Below are 16,700 nucleotides of genomic sequence, written 5' to 3'. Positions count from 1 at the left end.
AGCTTGTAGACAGCTGCATTCTCAGACCCCCATTTTGATTTTGGTGTTATGGTCTCCACTCCACTAAGGGATTCTAGATTCTGCAAGAGATGGCCTTATCAATCTCCTTCCTGCATTAGCTATAGTGATATTGTCAAGGGCACTGTCACCGCAGAAGTCAGGGTTAAAGCCTCCAGTAAGAAATTCTACTAGAACTAAATGCAATGAAAAGCTTTGCTTCCCTTGAAATGTGACATGCTTTCTTTTATTTAATAGTAAGTGTTATATGACTTTATCTCCTTTTTCATTTTGGCTTTTGGGAAGCTTAGAGACAAAATAACAGCTCTAGTGTAGTAATTATATATGCTATGATCTATATAGTTTCCATCTCAGTCTTGATAACTTATTACAACCCTATTTTTCCTGGTCCTGATTTTAGTTTCTGTTTCTGTTTTGCTCAATCTTGTTAACATTAGCGCAGATACTCGGTACTAGGACAGAGAATGAATGAATAAGTGAATGAACATAAGCACATAAAAAATATATAAATCTATATAAAAAGCCTTGCAACATGCGGTTTACACATTCCCAGAGCTAACAGATTTTTCTCCTAACAATTTAAGACAAAAACCTGATTACCTATAGTGATTACCTATATACGATGACATCATGTTCCCTGCCATCTTCAGTCCCCTAGACATGGTCATTATACTGGGCTGTCTTTCTTAGAAATGATACAGCTGACCCTTAAAGCATCCGTACTTTTTCCCTTCCTGCCAATCAGATGAAGAACTGTAAGGAAAGCTGGAAAGATACAGGAAGATTTCCTCGTATTCTTGGTTTTTATCATTTGAATTTCGAATCACATTGTATAGCTGCTAAGCAAGAGGTTAAAGCTGTCTCTGACTTTGACTTTGGGAGATAGCAAAGAGGCAACATCCTTAAAAATCACCCGAGAAGCCTATCAGAATGACAGACAGAAATTAAATTGGGCTTTCAAATTCCTACGGAGAATAAAAGAACAGTGTGTTCCTCACTATGTCTAGTCCATGTTGGTTTTACTTCTCATATACCAAGTATTAAGTATCTGCACAATTTACCACATTACCTTAAAAGCATGGTATATCATTCAAAATAAAATGTTATGATTTTATTCCCTAGTACTACTTTTGAAATTAAAAGGAACCACCAAATTAAAATGAGACCTCTAAACTCTATGTTCTCATAAGATGCTAGAAAGTATGAGGAAGTAGTGATGCAACATGGGGGCTTAAGTGGGTAGGAGAAGAATCTATGAAACAAGATGGGATTGGGAGGGAGATAAACCATAAGTGACTCTTAACCTTACAAAACAAACTGAGGGTTGCTGGGGGGAAAGGGGTTGTGAGAAGGAGGGGTGGGGTTATGGACATTGGGGAGGGTATGTGCTTTGGTGAGTGCTGATTCACAGACCCGTACCCCTGGGGATAAAAATACATGTTTATAAAAAATAAAAAAATTTTTAAAAAAAGATGCTAGAAAGTGTATAGGTATTAACTTCTCTTGGTGAGTTAAAGAGCTAGTGAAAAGTCAGAATCAACATGTTTGTACTGCATATCTATACCATTAGATAGTTTCTGAAATAAAAAAAAGAAATCTCATGTATTTTCATTATTATCAAAAGAGGCTGGAAAAGAGGCTTTCCAATTTAAACACATTTTTAATAAACAATTATACAAATAAAAGATGACATAAAATATTCATTGTATCATACTAAAAAAGACTATCTGATCAAAATGTAAAATCCCATGTTCAATTAATTTTTATTAGTTTTAAGTTCCAAAATTAAATCCTTGAGAACATGATCAAATATGATATGAAATTGACTATAGTTACAGAAAATGTCTATATAATTCTATTATGCACAAAGAGTAGACAAAAAGGGATTTCCGTAAGAGTTTTCATGATGACTTAAATTTCATCTTTGTCATCTAACTTTGAGTGAATGTGAAGGAGTTATCTAGCAATTTTCTCTTCTAATAATACACCTGCACTGGAGACTAATAAATGGCAAAAGACTATGAATATTTTATAAGTAATAAAACTGAAAAAGGCTCACCATATCAAGAAGTATAGATATCTGTAATAATTAAACACTGCTAACATAAGCTCTAAGTGACATAATTAATAGCAAATTGAAGTAACTGTATAATGAAAGTGTATATTCATCCATACCTCTTACCCACAAATGTTAAAATAAATTATGATATTTCAAATTTCATTTGGAGGGACTACATTATTATAGAAAACATCAAAATAGTCCACTTTAATATTTTCTTATTAAAAACTCCAAAAACCACTTGGTAAACAATAATTTAGTGTTAAATAACTACATAGAAAAAAAATTCTTAAAATATTAAAATCTGGGGGGCACCTGGGTGGCTCAGTCAGTTAAGTGTTCTGCCTTTGATTCAGGTCGTGATCCCAGGGTCCTGGGATTGAGCCCCAAGTCAGGCTCCCTGTTACCGCAGGGAGTCTGTTTCTCTCTCTCCCCACCTCTCTCTGCCTCCCCCCCACTCATATTCTCTCTCTCTCTCTATCAAAATCTTTCTAAAAATTATAATTTGGTTCTTGACTTAAAAGTTGAAAATATGAGAATGAATTTTACTAAGTATCTGAACCACAAATTTTATCCCTTGATAGATTTTACTAAACTATTTAAAGCAAAAATGTTGACACCTTTGAGTTAGCTTGGTTCAATAATATTCTTATTGTATTTTAAATTCACATGCTCTCCTCTGACATCTTTTTCCTAGTCCGTTTCTCTTTCGACTATGACCTACCTCTTATTTCTGTATTTTCTGTTGTCTCTCCTGTTCTTTATCTTTCATCTTCTTCACCTCCATGAAGAAGATACATAGTCAGGGCGCCTGGGTGGCTCAGTGGGTTAAGCTGCTGCCTTTGGCTCAGGTCATGATCTCAGGGTCCTGGGATCGAGTCCCACATCAGGCTCTCTGCTCAGCAGGGGGCCTGCTTCCCCCCCCCCCTCTCTGCCTGCCTCTCTGCCTACTTGTGATCTCTCTCTGTCAAGTAAATAAATAAAATCTTAAAAAATTAATTAATTAATTAATTAATTAAAAAAAAGAAGATACATAGTCATTTGTTTCTCCTGTTACTGTTCTCCTCTCACCAGATCTCTCTTTTTTCCTTTCTTGATTCTTCCTTAACAGCCTTAGAGACACAGCATGGGGAGAAAGAAGAGTTCTCTCCAAAAGTAAATTTTATTTAGAAGAGCCTGATTTATCCCCTAGTCAAAAACCACAAAACACCTTTGTGGGATAAGAACAATGTTCTGGTTCCACAAACACTGTATCTAATTGTAAAAAAGAAAAAGAAAAAGGGACACAAACCATTTAAACACTAACCATTTCAGTAGTTTCTGACTATTTGGAACATCTAAGATTCTAGTGGCTCTTAGATTAATGAAACATCTCAAAAAACAACTTTTCTTACCAACTGGATCCCATTTGACTCGCTCTGACCTTCCCCCTCTACCAGTCAAATTCTTGTTCTTTCAGCCACTGAAAGCAGCCACCCTTCATAATCTATAGACTACTTTATTTCAATTACCTCCCATATTACCTGCCAACCCACATCCTCCTTGCATGTGCTAAGCCCATTTGTTTCCCCTATAGCCCTCTCCCATTCCTGCCAATACTACAGAAGTCAGTTCTCCTTCCCAAAATTTCAAGAACTTTTCCTTAGCTTTCTCCTCTAGTCTTTTTTTCCACACACTTCTCTCAATCAAAATTATTTCTGAAAAGGAAAGAGCCAGGTTTAGACAAAATTGCAAAATAGACTAAATTCATCTTCAGCAATCTCTAACTTTGCTTTCCAACACCACACCCACTCACGAGGCTGTCGATCTGTATTAGAACTGCAAAGCTTGCCCTACCTCCTTGCAGGGTGACTTGCACTTTCTTCAGCTCTCCTAAGACCCATGATTGGAGGTAACTATTAATATCTCACAAAGCTTAATATGTTACTTTCCCAAGAGGCACTCAGAATTTAAAAGAGCTGTTTAAGGCAACATCCTTTGTGCAATAGTCCTCAAACTTTTTTCAACCCAACAGACCTGAAAGTCACCACACTTTCTCAGCAAACATTAGAGTTAACAAAAGAGAAGAGAAGGGAGGGAAGTATAGAGTCCAAAAAAAAATATCATTATATGGCAGGGAATGGGTGACAGGGAGATTAAAAGATGGCCTGTGTAATTTAAGTTTGGGTCTGATATAAAGAGTAATTTAAGTTTGGGTCTGATATAAAGAGTGTGCTCCTGGGAATATTCTTGTACATATCTTTTGGGAAGTGTATGTATTCATTTCTATTGCATCTAAGGCCAGGAGTAGAGGTATGGGATAAAGGTTATGCACATGTTTGTCTTTAGTAGGTAGTGCCAAATAGTTTTTCGAAAGTGGTTGCAATCACTACACTAAGAATCTTTACCACTAAAATGTTTTTGAGAACAAAGTACATTCTGGCCCTGCTTAAATGACAGAAAATACTATATTTTTTTACTTTGTCTATCAAGAAGTAATAAATATGCTACTTGAGGCTGTTTCTAGGCATTCTTTCCTTCCCATCAGTGTTATAAAGACTTTATTACTTTTTAAAATATATTCTGGAATAATTTGCCCCTCTGCATTAACTGAGTAGGTGTTTAGTTTGGTTTGGTGCTTATATACTGGAATATGTAGAGATAGAGCCCAGCTTTTTACTAAGTATTGGAATCCAATGATGGATGACTTCATTTTGCAACATCAGACATATTGAAGAAAAGTTTATTGAGCATCTACTCTTTGCCAGGCACTGTGTTTAATACCAGCATATCTACATTAAGATAAGAGAACATAATTATAAGAGATGAGGTATGTACAGTAAGAGTATAAATGAAGCCAGGGCATCTTCACTCTCAATGCTATAATCTACTGGCCTCTCAGACACAGCCCTTCATTTACTGAGGTCTTTGCAAGTGCCTTACGATTTAAAAAGCCAAAGTATAGGAGAAATGGAAGAATTGCATTCATCATAAATGGAAATTTTTTGCAATTTTTTAAGATTTGAGAGACAGAAAGAGAGTACACACCTGTGAAGATGTGGGAGGAAGGGTCAGGGAGAGAATCCTTCAAGCACACTACCTGCTGAGATGGAGCCCGAGATGGGGCTTCCTTATCCCACCACCCAGATCATGACTTGATCTGAAATCAAGAGTCAGATGCTTAACCAACTGAATCACCCAGGCACCCCCCAAAATTTTAGCAATTTTATTATTCACAATCATTAAGACAAATCAGCCATGTAACTAAATATCTTTTTTGTTTAGGTAATTAAAATTTATTGTCTTTTCAAACAATGTAGCAGATTAATCTATATTATAACAGTCTGATGTCTGTTGTTATTTTTTTAATCTTTAATTAATATAGAATGCCAGTTGGTAGTGTGTCTACCAGTTAAGTAAACAATTAATCTGGGGGAAATTTTAAAAGTAAGAATATCTAGTGTGTGAATAATAATGAAATTGCTGTTAATAAATTTAAACATTTTATTACATTTAGCTTTTTTGTGTGTGAACTTGCATAACTCACTTAACTTCTCTGCTTTCATTTTTCATCTTTATCTTGACTGGCATTCCAGTATTTCCAATTTCCCTCGAAATGCAGATTTAGGAGTCATCATTTGTTGTTTGAAGAATGACAGAAGGATGGAAGAAAAGCCCACAGATACTTGATTACAAAGAAAGAATTGAAAACCAAGGGCTGAGGGCTAAAGCCTGAGGAATGTTAATGGTCGATTTCATCACAGCACTTAACTCTGATGTTTTCTTGTTAATCAGTTGTTTATTGCCATTTTCTGCCTGCTAAATGTAGTTTATAAGTACAGAGACTTTGTCTATTATCCCCAGTGTCTATGAACATGATGCATAATAGTCATAGAAGTTGGTTAATTGTGTTTAATAGGCAGAAGAGGGAAGAGGAGTTTTGGGGACAAAGGTGGAAGAGACAGGAAAGAAAACGAAAGGTTGAAGACAGAGGAAAGAAAAGGAACAAAAACCATATGAACCCTCTTAACTTTGTCTGGAGCTCTATAACAAGCCTCTGCCTTTGCATTCATTCATTTAGTCCTGACATTGATCCTATGAGGTGCATATTACTAACCACATTTTACAGATGAAGAAACTGAGGTTGGAGCAGGGAGGGAAAAATACACAGAAAGGCAAATAAACTTAGAATGACTTCACTCAAATTCCCAGTTTCTCCACCCTGCCCTGCTGCTACAAGGAGAGTCTTAAAATAATACTGAGAGAAGAGGACAAAATGAGTGTGAAGAAAACCAGATTTCAACTGACAGAGTCAATAGTAGTACTGCATAAATTTACAGGAAGTTATTTTTTCAAACATTAATATGAGAATTAAAAGTTGTTAATTGAATTTTCCATAACTGTACACCTAAAAGAAAAATGTTATTTCAGGAATGTATAAATAATCATAAAATAGAATGGCATTTAGGGATTTTTTTCTTTTATTTACATTAAACTATAAAAGAAAACTGGCATTAATATTTTAAGGACCTATTTATCCAGAGGCTTCCATCCAGGTTAAATAATAACCTTATTGTTTAACCCTTAAACTGTCCCTGCCTCCCTTGCCCCAAGGGACTTACTCAAAAACAAGTCCAGGAAACCAGCCTCAGGTAACAAAGCCAAATACAAGGGTGGGTCAGGCCAGGTGGAGACATCATATCAGTGGGGGGTTGCATACTGTCTCCCTAGTTACCAAAGAGGTAACCTTTGGGGCAGGATTTTAGGTGCCAATTCTGACCAAGGTGATAAGCTGGTTCAAATGTCTACTATAAGGTAAATTGTAATCAAATTGGTCACTTATGTGTGACCTAGCATGACTGTGCAGCTTTCTCGGTGTGTTACAATTTCATTGGCCACCTGTGTGTGGCCAGGCCCAACCACATGGCCTTTGCCCTTAAAAGCTAGTCTGTGAAACAAAGAGAGGTTTTCCTGTCTTGTAAGAGGTGCGCCCTGAACGTTCAGTTTGATTCTTGATGCTTGACCCAAAATAAAGCTTTGCTTGACCTTCGCTTTGTATCAGTCTCCCTCCTTTAATCATGGACCCATTATAGGGGGACCTAACAATATTTGATTATAAGTTATATTTTTATAAAAATTGCTTGTGCTCAATTTTAAACACAAACTGCAGTGGCATAGGAGTAGAAAAAGGTGAACTTCAAGAAGGTAATCACACTAAAATTTTTCTTCAAAAATTTAGGTGGTCAACCCTACCAATATCAGTAATACATAAGTCATAAGAAAATAACATGAGACTTTATTTAAAAAATAATTTGTAATTTATTGTGGACAAAAGACAACAATACTTTAAATAGAGAGTAGGTCCGAAACATGTTTATCATTGTTTATCATCTAAAAATTAACAGCTTACATTTTTAAAAGAAAAGATTTATGTTTAATGAAAAATAATATCAAGACTAAGGAATAAAAACTATCAGAGAAATAAGCACACATGTTAAATGATTATCATTTCTGTGATAATCAAACAATCAAATACCAGCTATTATAAGAACAGTGATTTGCTGAGTGGCAGAGACTATTCTATGTGCTTTGAATGTGTAAACTTAACCATTTCTCACAATAAACCCAAGAATAGATAAAACTGTAATTCCCATTTTAGACATTGGGAAATGAGGACAGGGAAAAGTCCCTAACATCACACATTTACTAAGTGGCGGAGCAGGGACACAAACCCAAGCAGCCTGGCTTGCAGCTGGAGAGCTCTCTATAGTGACGGTTCTATTGCAATCACACAGTAGTCATTATCTCTGTAACCACTTGAGACTTTGTCACTCTGTTAAATATCACTGCCATAATTCTTTATAGAGTGAGAAATATTTGCTAGAAACCAACTTTAACATTTAAACCATTTTTTAAAACTGAGTGGCATCAATTATAACCTGCCAAAAGATATTTTGAAATTCTGAACCTATTCATTACCTCTATAATCATTTGCTCAGTGTATATCTAGGTACCTCTAGGCACCTAATTTTTTTGAAATGTTTTAATGCAGGGATATTTTATAAAAGTCAAAAAGCAGTCACTTTCCATTAATGATCAATCAATTACTTCTGCTCCATCTCTCCCACCAAAGTCTATGGGCAAAGTCTAAATCTATTTTATCTTTGACACACGCTTCCAAAAAAACCCCATACATAATATCCATGTACTAAATAATCATAAAACACTTGATGAATTCCAAATGACTGAATGAATCTGAGTGTTTAATTCTTTTATTTTTATTAATCATACTAGATATTTAATTCTCGCCTAATTCTCTCTTTTTATATCCTTTTAGGGCTAATTAACCCCAGGCCATTAGTTTATGCTAAGATATTAAGAAATTCATAATTTAAAGGGTTAGTTTGAAATATATATACACATGTTTATATTCATACGAACATACATACATAAATGAAAATGAAAGGTAGTTTTTTTCATTTCCTTTGTGCTATGTATATACACATATATACATATTCACATATATACATATATAAATGAAAAAGTTACTTTTATTTAACTATATGCTTGATTTGGCCTATATATACACTGCATAGGCATATGAACACAGACAACAGTTAAAATATAATTTGAAAACACTTTGAAATTTTAAGGGTGCTTTTCCAGATAGAAGATACTATAGCCTAACGCAGAAGAACCTCACTAGCACCACCCATTAATTGGCCCATGATATGAAATGACTTCATTCGAACCGAAGAAAAATTAATATTAAAAGGAATCCTTTTTTTTTATTGAAATATAATTGAGATAAAACATTATATTAGTTTCAGGTGTGATTCAATATTTGCATATATTATGAAATAATCACAGTAAGTCTAGTTAACATCTATCATCAAACATAGTCACAAAATTTGTTTTCCCATACTGAGAACTTTTAAGATCTACTTTCTTAGCAAATTTCAAATATGTACTAGAGTATTGCTATCTATAGTCAACATGCTGACTACTACATACCCAGGATTTACGTATTTTGTAACTGGAAAATTATACCTTTTGACCACCTTCACACATGTGCCCACTTCCTTACCAGTCTGTTGTTTGCCAATCTGTTCTCTGTAACAATGAACTCATTTTTTTTTTAAGATTCTACAGATAGCATATAGTATTCATCTTTCTCTGCCTTACTTATTTCATTTAGCATATAATTCCACAAGGTCTATCCATATCATCACAAATGGAAAGATTTCATTATCTCTTACGAGGGACAATATTCCTCTGTGTGTGTGTGTGTGTGTGTGTGTGTGTGACATCCTCTTTATATTTAATCCACTGATGGACACTTAGGTTGTTTCCATATCTTGGCTATTATAAACAATGCTGCTATGAACATGGGGGTATAGAGAGATCTTTTCATGTTAATATTTTGTTTCCTTCAGACAAATACCCAGACGTGGAACTGCTGGATCATATGGTACTTCCATTTTTAATTGTTTGAGGAACCTCAATATTGTTTTCCATAGTGGCTGCGCCAGTTTGCACAAGGGTTCCCTTTCCTCCCCATCCTTACCAACACCTGTTGTTTCTTGTCTTTGTAGTAATAGCCATTCTAACAGGCATGAGGTGTTTTTTTTCTTTTTTTAAAGATTTTATTTATTTATTTGACAGAGAGAGATCACAAGTAGAGAGGCAGGCAGAGAGAGAGAGAGAGAGGGAAGAAGAAGGCTCCCCGCTGAGCAGAGAGCCTGATACAGGACCCTGAGGACCATGACCTGAGCCGAAGGCAGCGGCTTAACCCACTGAGCCACCCAGGCACCCCAGGCATGAGGTTTTGATTGGCATTTCATTCTGGTTCTTTTGATGGGTCTCATTCTGGTTTTGATCAGCATTTCCGTGATTATCAGTAATGTTAGGGACTCTTGACTTGAGTCATTTGGAAAAGTAACAAAGCTTTTGTAACCTAACCATAATCATCTCTTAACTTCTTTGTTTTATATGTTAGAAATTTATAAACTAAATAAACATAGGGCATAACAAATACTTGTAAATACACTTAGGTATCAGATCCTAGGATAATTTAATAATTTAACAACTTACAAAACCACTGAAAGTTCAGCATGATAAAATTCATGCCATAGGAAAGCTAGAAATTTATTTATCTATAAAACTGATAAAAATATATGTTTATAAAAAATAAAAAATTATATAAAACTGATACATTAATTCAATGTGAATATAATAATTAACATCTATAACCTACATTGTAATCAGGTTTAAAAACTTTTAAACTATTTTGAGAGTAAAACCTATAAAGCTGCACAAAATCTTCTAAAATGTGTCTCACACATAAACCCCTTTCATACACATAGTAGTAGTATAAAGATTTTACTGAAGCTGTCTTTATAATAAAAGGTTGAAAACCATGTAAATATGCCACTCCTTCGCTCAGAATCTTCAGTGGTTTCTAATTTCCCTAACAGTTAGCATCAAAGTCTACAATAATCTGCCTAACTGTATGATCTAAATGCCCATTACTTCTCTGACCCCATCTCTTATTTCTTCTTTCTCACTGTGTTCTGGAATACTCTCATTTCAGGCAGTCTCGACATTTGCTCCCTTAGTTCTTTCAGATCTCTGCATAAATGTCACTTGATCCGTGAAATCTTACTTGACAACCCTATTTATAAAAACACCTCCCATCACCCTTTTTCTTCCATCTTGATTTATTTCTCTCCTAAGAACTTACCACCACATGACATATATATAACTATATATTTAATATTTAATATATTTGCCATTTAATACATATATTTAACTGTCTGTACCTACAAAAAGTGAAAGGTCCAGGAGGACAGAAAAAACTGTATTTATTTTGTGCACTATTATATCCCCCGAATCTAAAGTGAGACCGTGACTCCTGACAATAAATATTTATTGACTGAACTAAAAAAAAAAAAAAAAAAAAAGGAAACAACTGTATATGCACTATTGCGAAATTATGCCTAAAACCTAAAACATATTAAGTTAAAAACTAAGGTACAGAACAATATTGTTGTATGCACTATCATTTGTATAAGAGCAGAAGGCATATAATGAACATTTATGTTTTTATCTGCATACAATGCTTCTGGAAGGCTATCTCTGAGGTAGGAAACTGGGAGACTAAGGAAGGGACACTTCAGACTCCTGTATTTGTACATGTACTACCTATCCAGAGAAATTAATTCAGGTTTTACCTTTATATATAAGAAATACATAAGATAATCCTGAAGAAAAATCTACAATCTATACTTAACTCAATGAATACTAATTAATTTACATGGGAACTAAGGCATATTATTAGAAAAAACTGAAATAAAATCTTATGTGTCTCAATAATATATCACACACATTATCTCACATCAGTGTCATAAAAATCTTGTCAGGCAAGGTAGATATATAATCATTCCTTCTTTTTACAGAAAGGAAAAACTCAGAACGGTTAAGGAACCTGACTATGATTACAAAGCAGAGGCAAAGCTCAATTCCAGTCTCATGATTTTTTGGTCTGGTACTTTTCTCAATGTACTTGAGGAGCAAGTCTTCAAATTAACATCGATCTTACATATTGAAAGAAAGAAAGTGTACCTGATAATGAAAACAGATAAAGCTTCGATGATGTCAATCTCAATTGATATCAGCCCATTTTAGAGTTTAAGTATAAAACTGAAAATCCATCAGACACTTCTATAAAACAGACTACTACTGAGTTCATAGTGTCAGACAATACTTAGTCAACATACCAGCTATTCTGTTGGTTGCAAATATTACAAAACAGGGTTTTATTGATAGTGCTGTTCAACTAAGCAGAACTTAATAAGATTTGCAGAGAAGATAAATTTATGTTGCATATTAGTCTAGCAAAAGACTTTAAAAATGTGCAATTTCAGAAACATCAAAGTAAAGGCAATTATCTTACAGAATAGCTAACCATATTTAAAAAGTAAGAACTCATTATAAGAAGCCATCAATTCTAGATATACCTGACATATAAGAAAGATTCTTCGAACAAAAACCATTACACTTGGTGCTCAGCACATGCTAATATAAAGTAAAACAACCAGATTACTCTGGAGTAAAATGGAAGTCCAGTTCCTCAACTCAACAGATACTGATTGAAAACTCATCTTCTGACAACTAGACGACCATAAACAAACATGAGGGAAAGTGATGCTTTTAAATTAATTAATTAATTAATTTCAAAAGCAGGAAAATCAATGTTACTCAGGGATTAGAAAATTCTGGTATTTCCATCATTATCAAGGACAGCCAACAAAAAGAGTTCACCTTCTTAATAAGCTCCAAAAGGCAGATTCTTCTGCCCTGCAGAGTTAGAATTGAAGAATAAAATAAAATAATCCTTGGGTTTATAGAACATTTAAACAACTCAAAATGCCTTCAAAATTATCAGCACATTTAATCTATAAACAACCTAATTAGATAAGAAAGATTTATCTTCTAATTCAGTATTTCCCGAAGGATGTTCTATTGCACTGGGGTCCCTTCCACACACTCTTTGAAAAGGAATTAGGTCAGTATTTTCAGAGACACTGCATTCCATGCTGTATTTACCCTCTTAGGATATTAAAAGTTTAGAAAATTCCAGCAATTATACAAAGGTTTCTTTTGTCTTAACTCAGCAGGTCCCAAATTCTGGAACTCATTTCTCCTCAGAACACTTTGAGGACACCAAACTCTTGATTTTCTACGAACTCACTGGTCACTCCATAGTCTCCTACTAAGTCCTCTTCTTCTAGACCACCTAACTTGAAGTGCCCCAGAGTTCAGTCCTTGTTTCTCTTTTTCTCTCTATTCTCTCTCACTGGTGACCACCTAGGGTCAAATGATTTTAAATACCAATGATACCTATGACTTAAATTCCTATCTCCAGTCCAAATCATACTCCTGAACTTGTGGCCCAAATACCAAATGTTGACAATGACTTGTTTTGACAATGACTCGTTTTTTTTTTTGTTTTTTTTTTTTAAGATTTTATTTCTTTATCAGAGAGAGAGGGGGGGAGAGAGCGAGCACAGGCAGACAGAATGGCAGGCAGAGGCAGAGGGAGAAGCAGGCTCCCTGCTGAGCAAGGAGCCCGATGTGGGATTCAATCCCAGGACACTGGGATCATGACCTGAGCTGAAGGCAGCTGCTTAACCAACTGAGCCACCCAGGTGTCCCAATGACTTGTTTTTTTTTTAGAAAGATAAACTGAAGTCTTGCTCTTTCTCTTTAAAGCTGCTCTAGGTACCCAAAACAAGTTTAATTCACCTAGGTCTCCTGCTAAAAATGCTAAAATTATCCTTGACCATTCTCTCTCAAACCTTACTTTAATCCATAGGAAATCCCCTGGGGTCAACCTTCAAAATATATCCAAAAGCAAAAGCCTTCTTGTTACTTCCCCTGCTATGACCATCGTTGCTCAAATTGTAATTTTCTATAATGTGGGTTACTGTAATAACCTCATTCTTCCATCCTTGTTCCCCTCAAGTAATTCTCCATATAGTTGCCACAGTAATCTATTTAAATAAAAAGTCAGAGCACATCATTCCTCTGCTACTACTCTCCAAGCCCGTGGCTCTACTTCACACAGAGAAGAGCCATAATCCTTAATTATGGTCCACAAAGACCAAGATCTGTTCCCCAATACTTCTCTAACCTCATTTCCTACAGTTTCATCTTCCCCTCCACTCGGACTTCCTTAACCATGCTTCAATTAGTCCAACACGCTCCTTCACCATGGCCCCTTGCAACAGGTACATCCTCTGACCGAAATGCTTTTACCCCAGAAATGAAGGGATTTAGTAGCTCCCTGTTACCAGTCTTTGTTCAAATGTCAATTTCCCAATGATGCTTATCCTGACTTAGATTTAAATTGTGTCCCAACCTCTACCCTGCTCGGCTTCTATTCCTTGGCATTTACCATCTTCCAATGGAATAGTTATTTATTAACTTCCACTCACCACAGATTGTGATCTCTAAGAGAGGGGTTTTTTAAACTAGTTTCATTCACTCACGTATCTCAATCATCTAGAAATGTGCCTGACACATAGTAGGTGCTCAATAAGTATTTCTTGAATGAGTAATTATGCCCAGAGATCTTGTGATCTCTGTCAGATAAATAAAGAAAAAATCTTTAAAAAAAAAAAAAAAAAACCTAAGTAAAAGAAAAAATTTCAGAAGTTCCTCTGAAAGAATACATATACCAGATAGTTATCAAGAATCCAGAAAAGGCCCGAGATACAGATAGGAAAATCCCTTATTATCTGATACGATAGTAAAGGAGAGAACAGAAATAATTCATATTTAACAATGAATTGTTGATGCCCTTTACAAATAACAATATGCCCTTTACAAAGATGGTGTCAAAAGCTAAGAAGGAAGCCTCTACTCCTCCCAAAGTCGAAGCCAAAGCAAAGGCTTTGAAGGCCAAGAAAGCGGTGCTGAAAGGCATCCACAGTCACACAAAAAAAGATGATCTGCAGGTCACCTGTATCACCTATGTTCTAACAACCCAAGATTCTGTGTCCCTGAAGGCAGCCCAAGAGCGCCCCCAGGAGAAACAAGCTTGATCACTATGCCATCACTAAGTTCCCCCTGACTACTGAGTCAGCCGTGAAGAAAACAGAAGACAACAACAACACACTTGTGTTCATTGTGGATGTCAAGGCCAACAAGCACCAGATCACACAGGCTGTGCAGAAGCTCTACCTCATTGATGTGGCCAAGTTCAACACCTTGATCAGGCCTGATGGAGAGAAGAAGGCAAGTGTTTGACTGGTCCCTGACTATGATGCTTTGGATGTTGCCAACAAAATTGGGATCATCTAAACTGAGTCCAGTTGGCTAAATCTAATTTTTTTCATTATTAAAAAATATATATATAATATACAGATTAGTATGATTCAATTAATAACAAAATGGGAATAACCACAATAACTTTTTTTTACTTTTAAAGATTTTTACTTATTTATTTGACACAGAGAGAGAGAGAGATCACAAGTAGGCAGAGAGGCAGGCAGAGAGAGAGGGGAAGCAGGCTTCCTGCCAAGCAGAGAGCCCGATGTGGGACTCAATCCCAGGACCCTGAGATCATGACCTGAGCCAAAGGCAAAGGCTTAATCCACTGAGCCACCCAGGCACCCCAATAACCACAATAATTTAAACACTTCATATTCATTTCCACATTCATCACATTTTCATATACTGCCTTTTTTCCCTACAGAGACATATAAATATGTTTAACAATCAAACTGTACTATTTCCATAAGGTAAAAATGACTTAAAATATCAGTTACAGCATCATTAACTATGATAGTTCTATTTATGGACTACATTCAGCTACTCACAGAAAAAGCCAAGGACAGAGCTCGGGTTTTTTCAAACTTAGCACTACTGATATTTTGGGTAGAATACTTTTTTGTTAGGAGTGTGAAGGCAGGGGCTGTCCTGTGCATTACAGGATGCTCAGAATCATGAGTGGCCTCTACACATCAGATCCTATTATAGTACCCACTAACTATAACAACCAAAAGTAACCGGAGATATTGCCAGATGTCCCCTGGAGAGCAAAAGTGCTGCTTGGTGAGATCCACCAACTTAAGATAGAAGGAAGGAAGGAAGGAGGAAGGGAGAAAGGGAAGGGAAGAGGGAGGGAGAATAATCGTACTAGGCATTCTTAAACAGTTAATAAAACTATATAGAACTATATATAATGAATCTGATTTCTAGTTGGTGAATTTGAATGTGTGTATTGTAGTTTAAGAATATTCACAAGGAAAAATCTATTTTTAAACAAAATCACATGTTTATAATATCAAACAAACATATCATCAATCTCAGATAAATAAGATTCTACTGTTCTTAAGAAGAAAATAATGAAAAATATTCTCCTTATTACTTCTATCTTAAGAATAACACTCTACCTTCCTGCTGTCTCCCAGCAATAAAAATATTGCAGTCTTTCATTCAGTTTTGAAGGCAAGAGAAGAGTTTTTTCCTCTGACTCTACAGGTGGTTCCTGAAAGTGTTCTCCAGGTGACCTGAGGTGACTGACAAGTCTACTTTGCATTTACAGACAAGTTTAATAGGACCTGCATATTAACAAGACTAATAATTTGTCATAGCAAAAGAATTAATTTTTGTACCCACTTATTACCTAGACAGTACGCTTTTAAGTTTCTCTTTTGATTACTTTTAGGCTTACCATAGATGTAACTGATCGTGCATCTTCTTCATAATTTACTACTGGAGGTGGCTCTTTCCCATCATTTTCTTGTACTTTTTGCTCTAGTAATTCTTTCTGTGCTGTAAACTTTGCCTCAGCGCATTTCAGCTGCTGGACTGACTGTTTCAGCTCTTCAAGTGTCTGTTTTTGGCTTAGTAGAAGCACAATACTGAAAGAGAACACATTAAGAATAAATTATTTCAACTTCTTTAAGAAATAAGATTTTAAAGTAAACTACATCAGCATATTATACTTCTGTTTCATTTTCATCTTTATAACCATCCTTCAGAATCATTTGAATTATAAAACTAAACAGCTTTCGGGTCACCACAATAGTTACTAAATGTTAGCATTAACAAAACAGAAAACCAAAAACAACAA

The 16,700-nt window shown here is 35.4% G+C and overlaps 1 protein-coding gene across 5 annotated transcripts in view; it reads right to left on the bottom strand.

Moving 5' to 3' along the window:
• Nucleotides 1–16,700, bottom strand: part of FER (FER tyrosine kinase) — a 483,097-nt gene that overhangs the window by 319,977 nt on the left and 146,420 nt on the right. For all 5 annotated transcript variants that reach the window (XR_009354080.1, XM_059175617.1, XM_059175616.1 and 2 more), the window contains one exon: nucleotides 16,299–16,488. Coding sequence is in view for 4 of the 5 variants with exons in the window: in XM_059175617.1 (XP_059031600.1) it covers nucleotides 16,299–16,488 (190 nt within the window). In the remaining variant the exon portion in view is untranslated. The remainder of the gene's footprint in view (nucleotides 1–16,298; nucleotides 16,489–16,700) is intronic.

Source organism: Mustela lutreola, chromosome 5 (genome assembly GCF_030435805.1).
Source record: "Mustela lutreola isolate mMusLut2 chromosome 5, mMusLut2.pri, whole genome shotgun sequence".
Lineage (NCBI taxonomy): Eukaryota > Metazoa > Chordata > Mammalia > Carnivora > Mustelidae > Mustela > Mustela lutreola.
The sequence above is the reverse complement of the archived record's forward strand: the minus strand, read 5'-3'. Positions and strand labels throughout refer to the sequence as shown.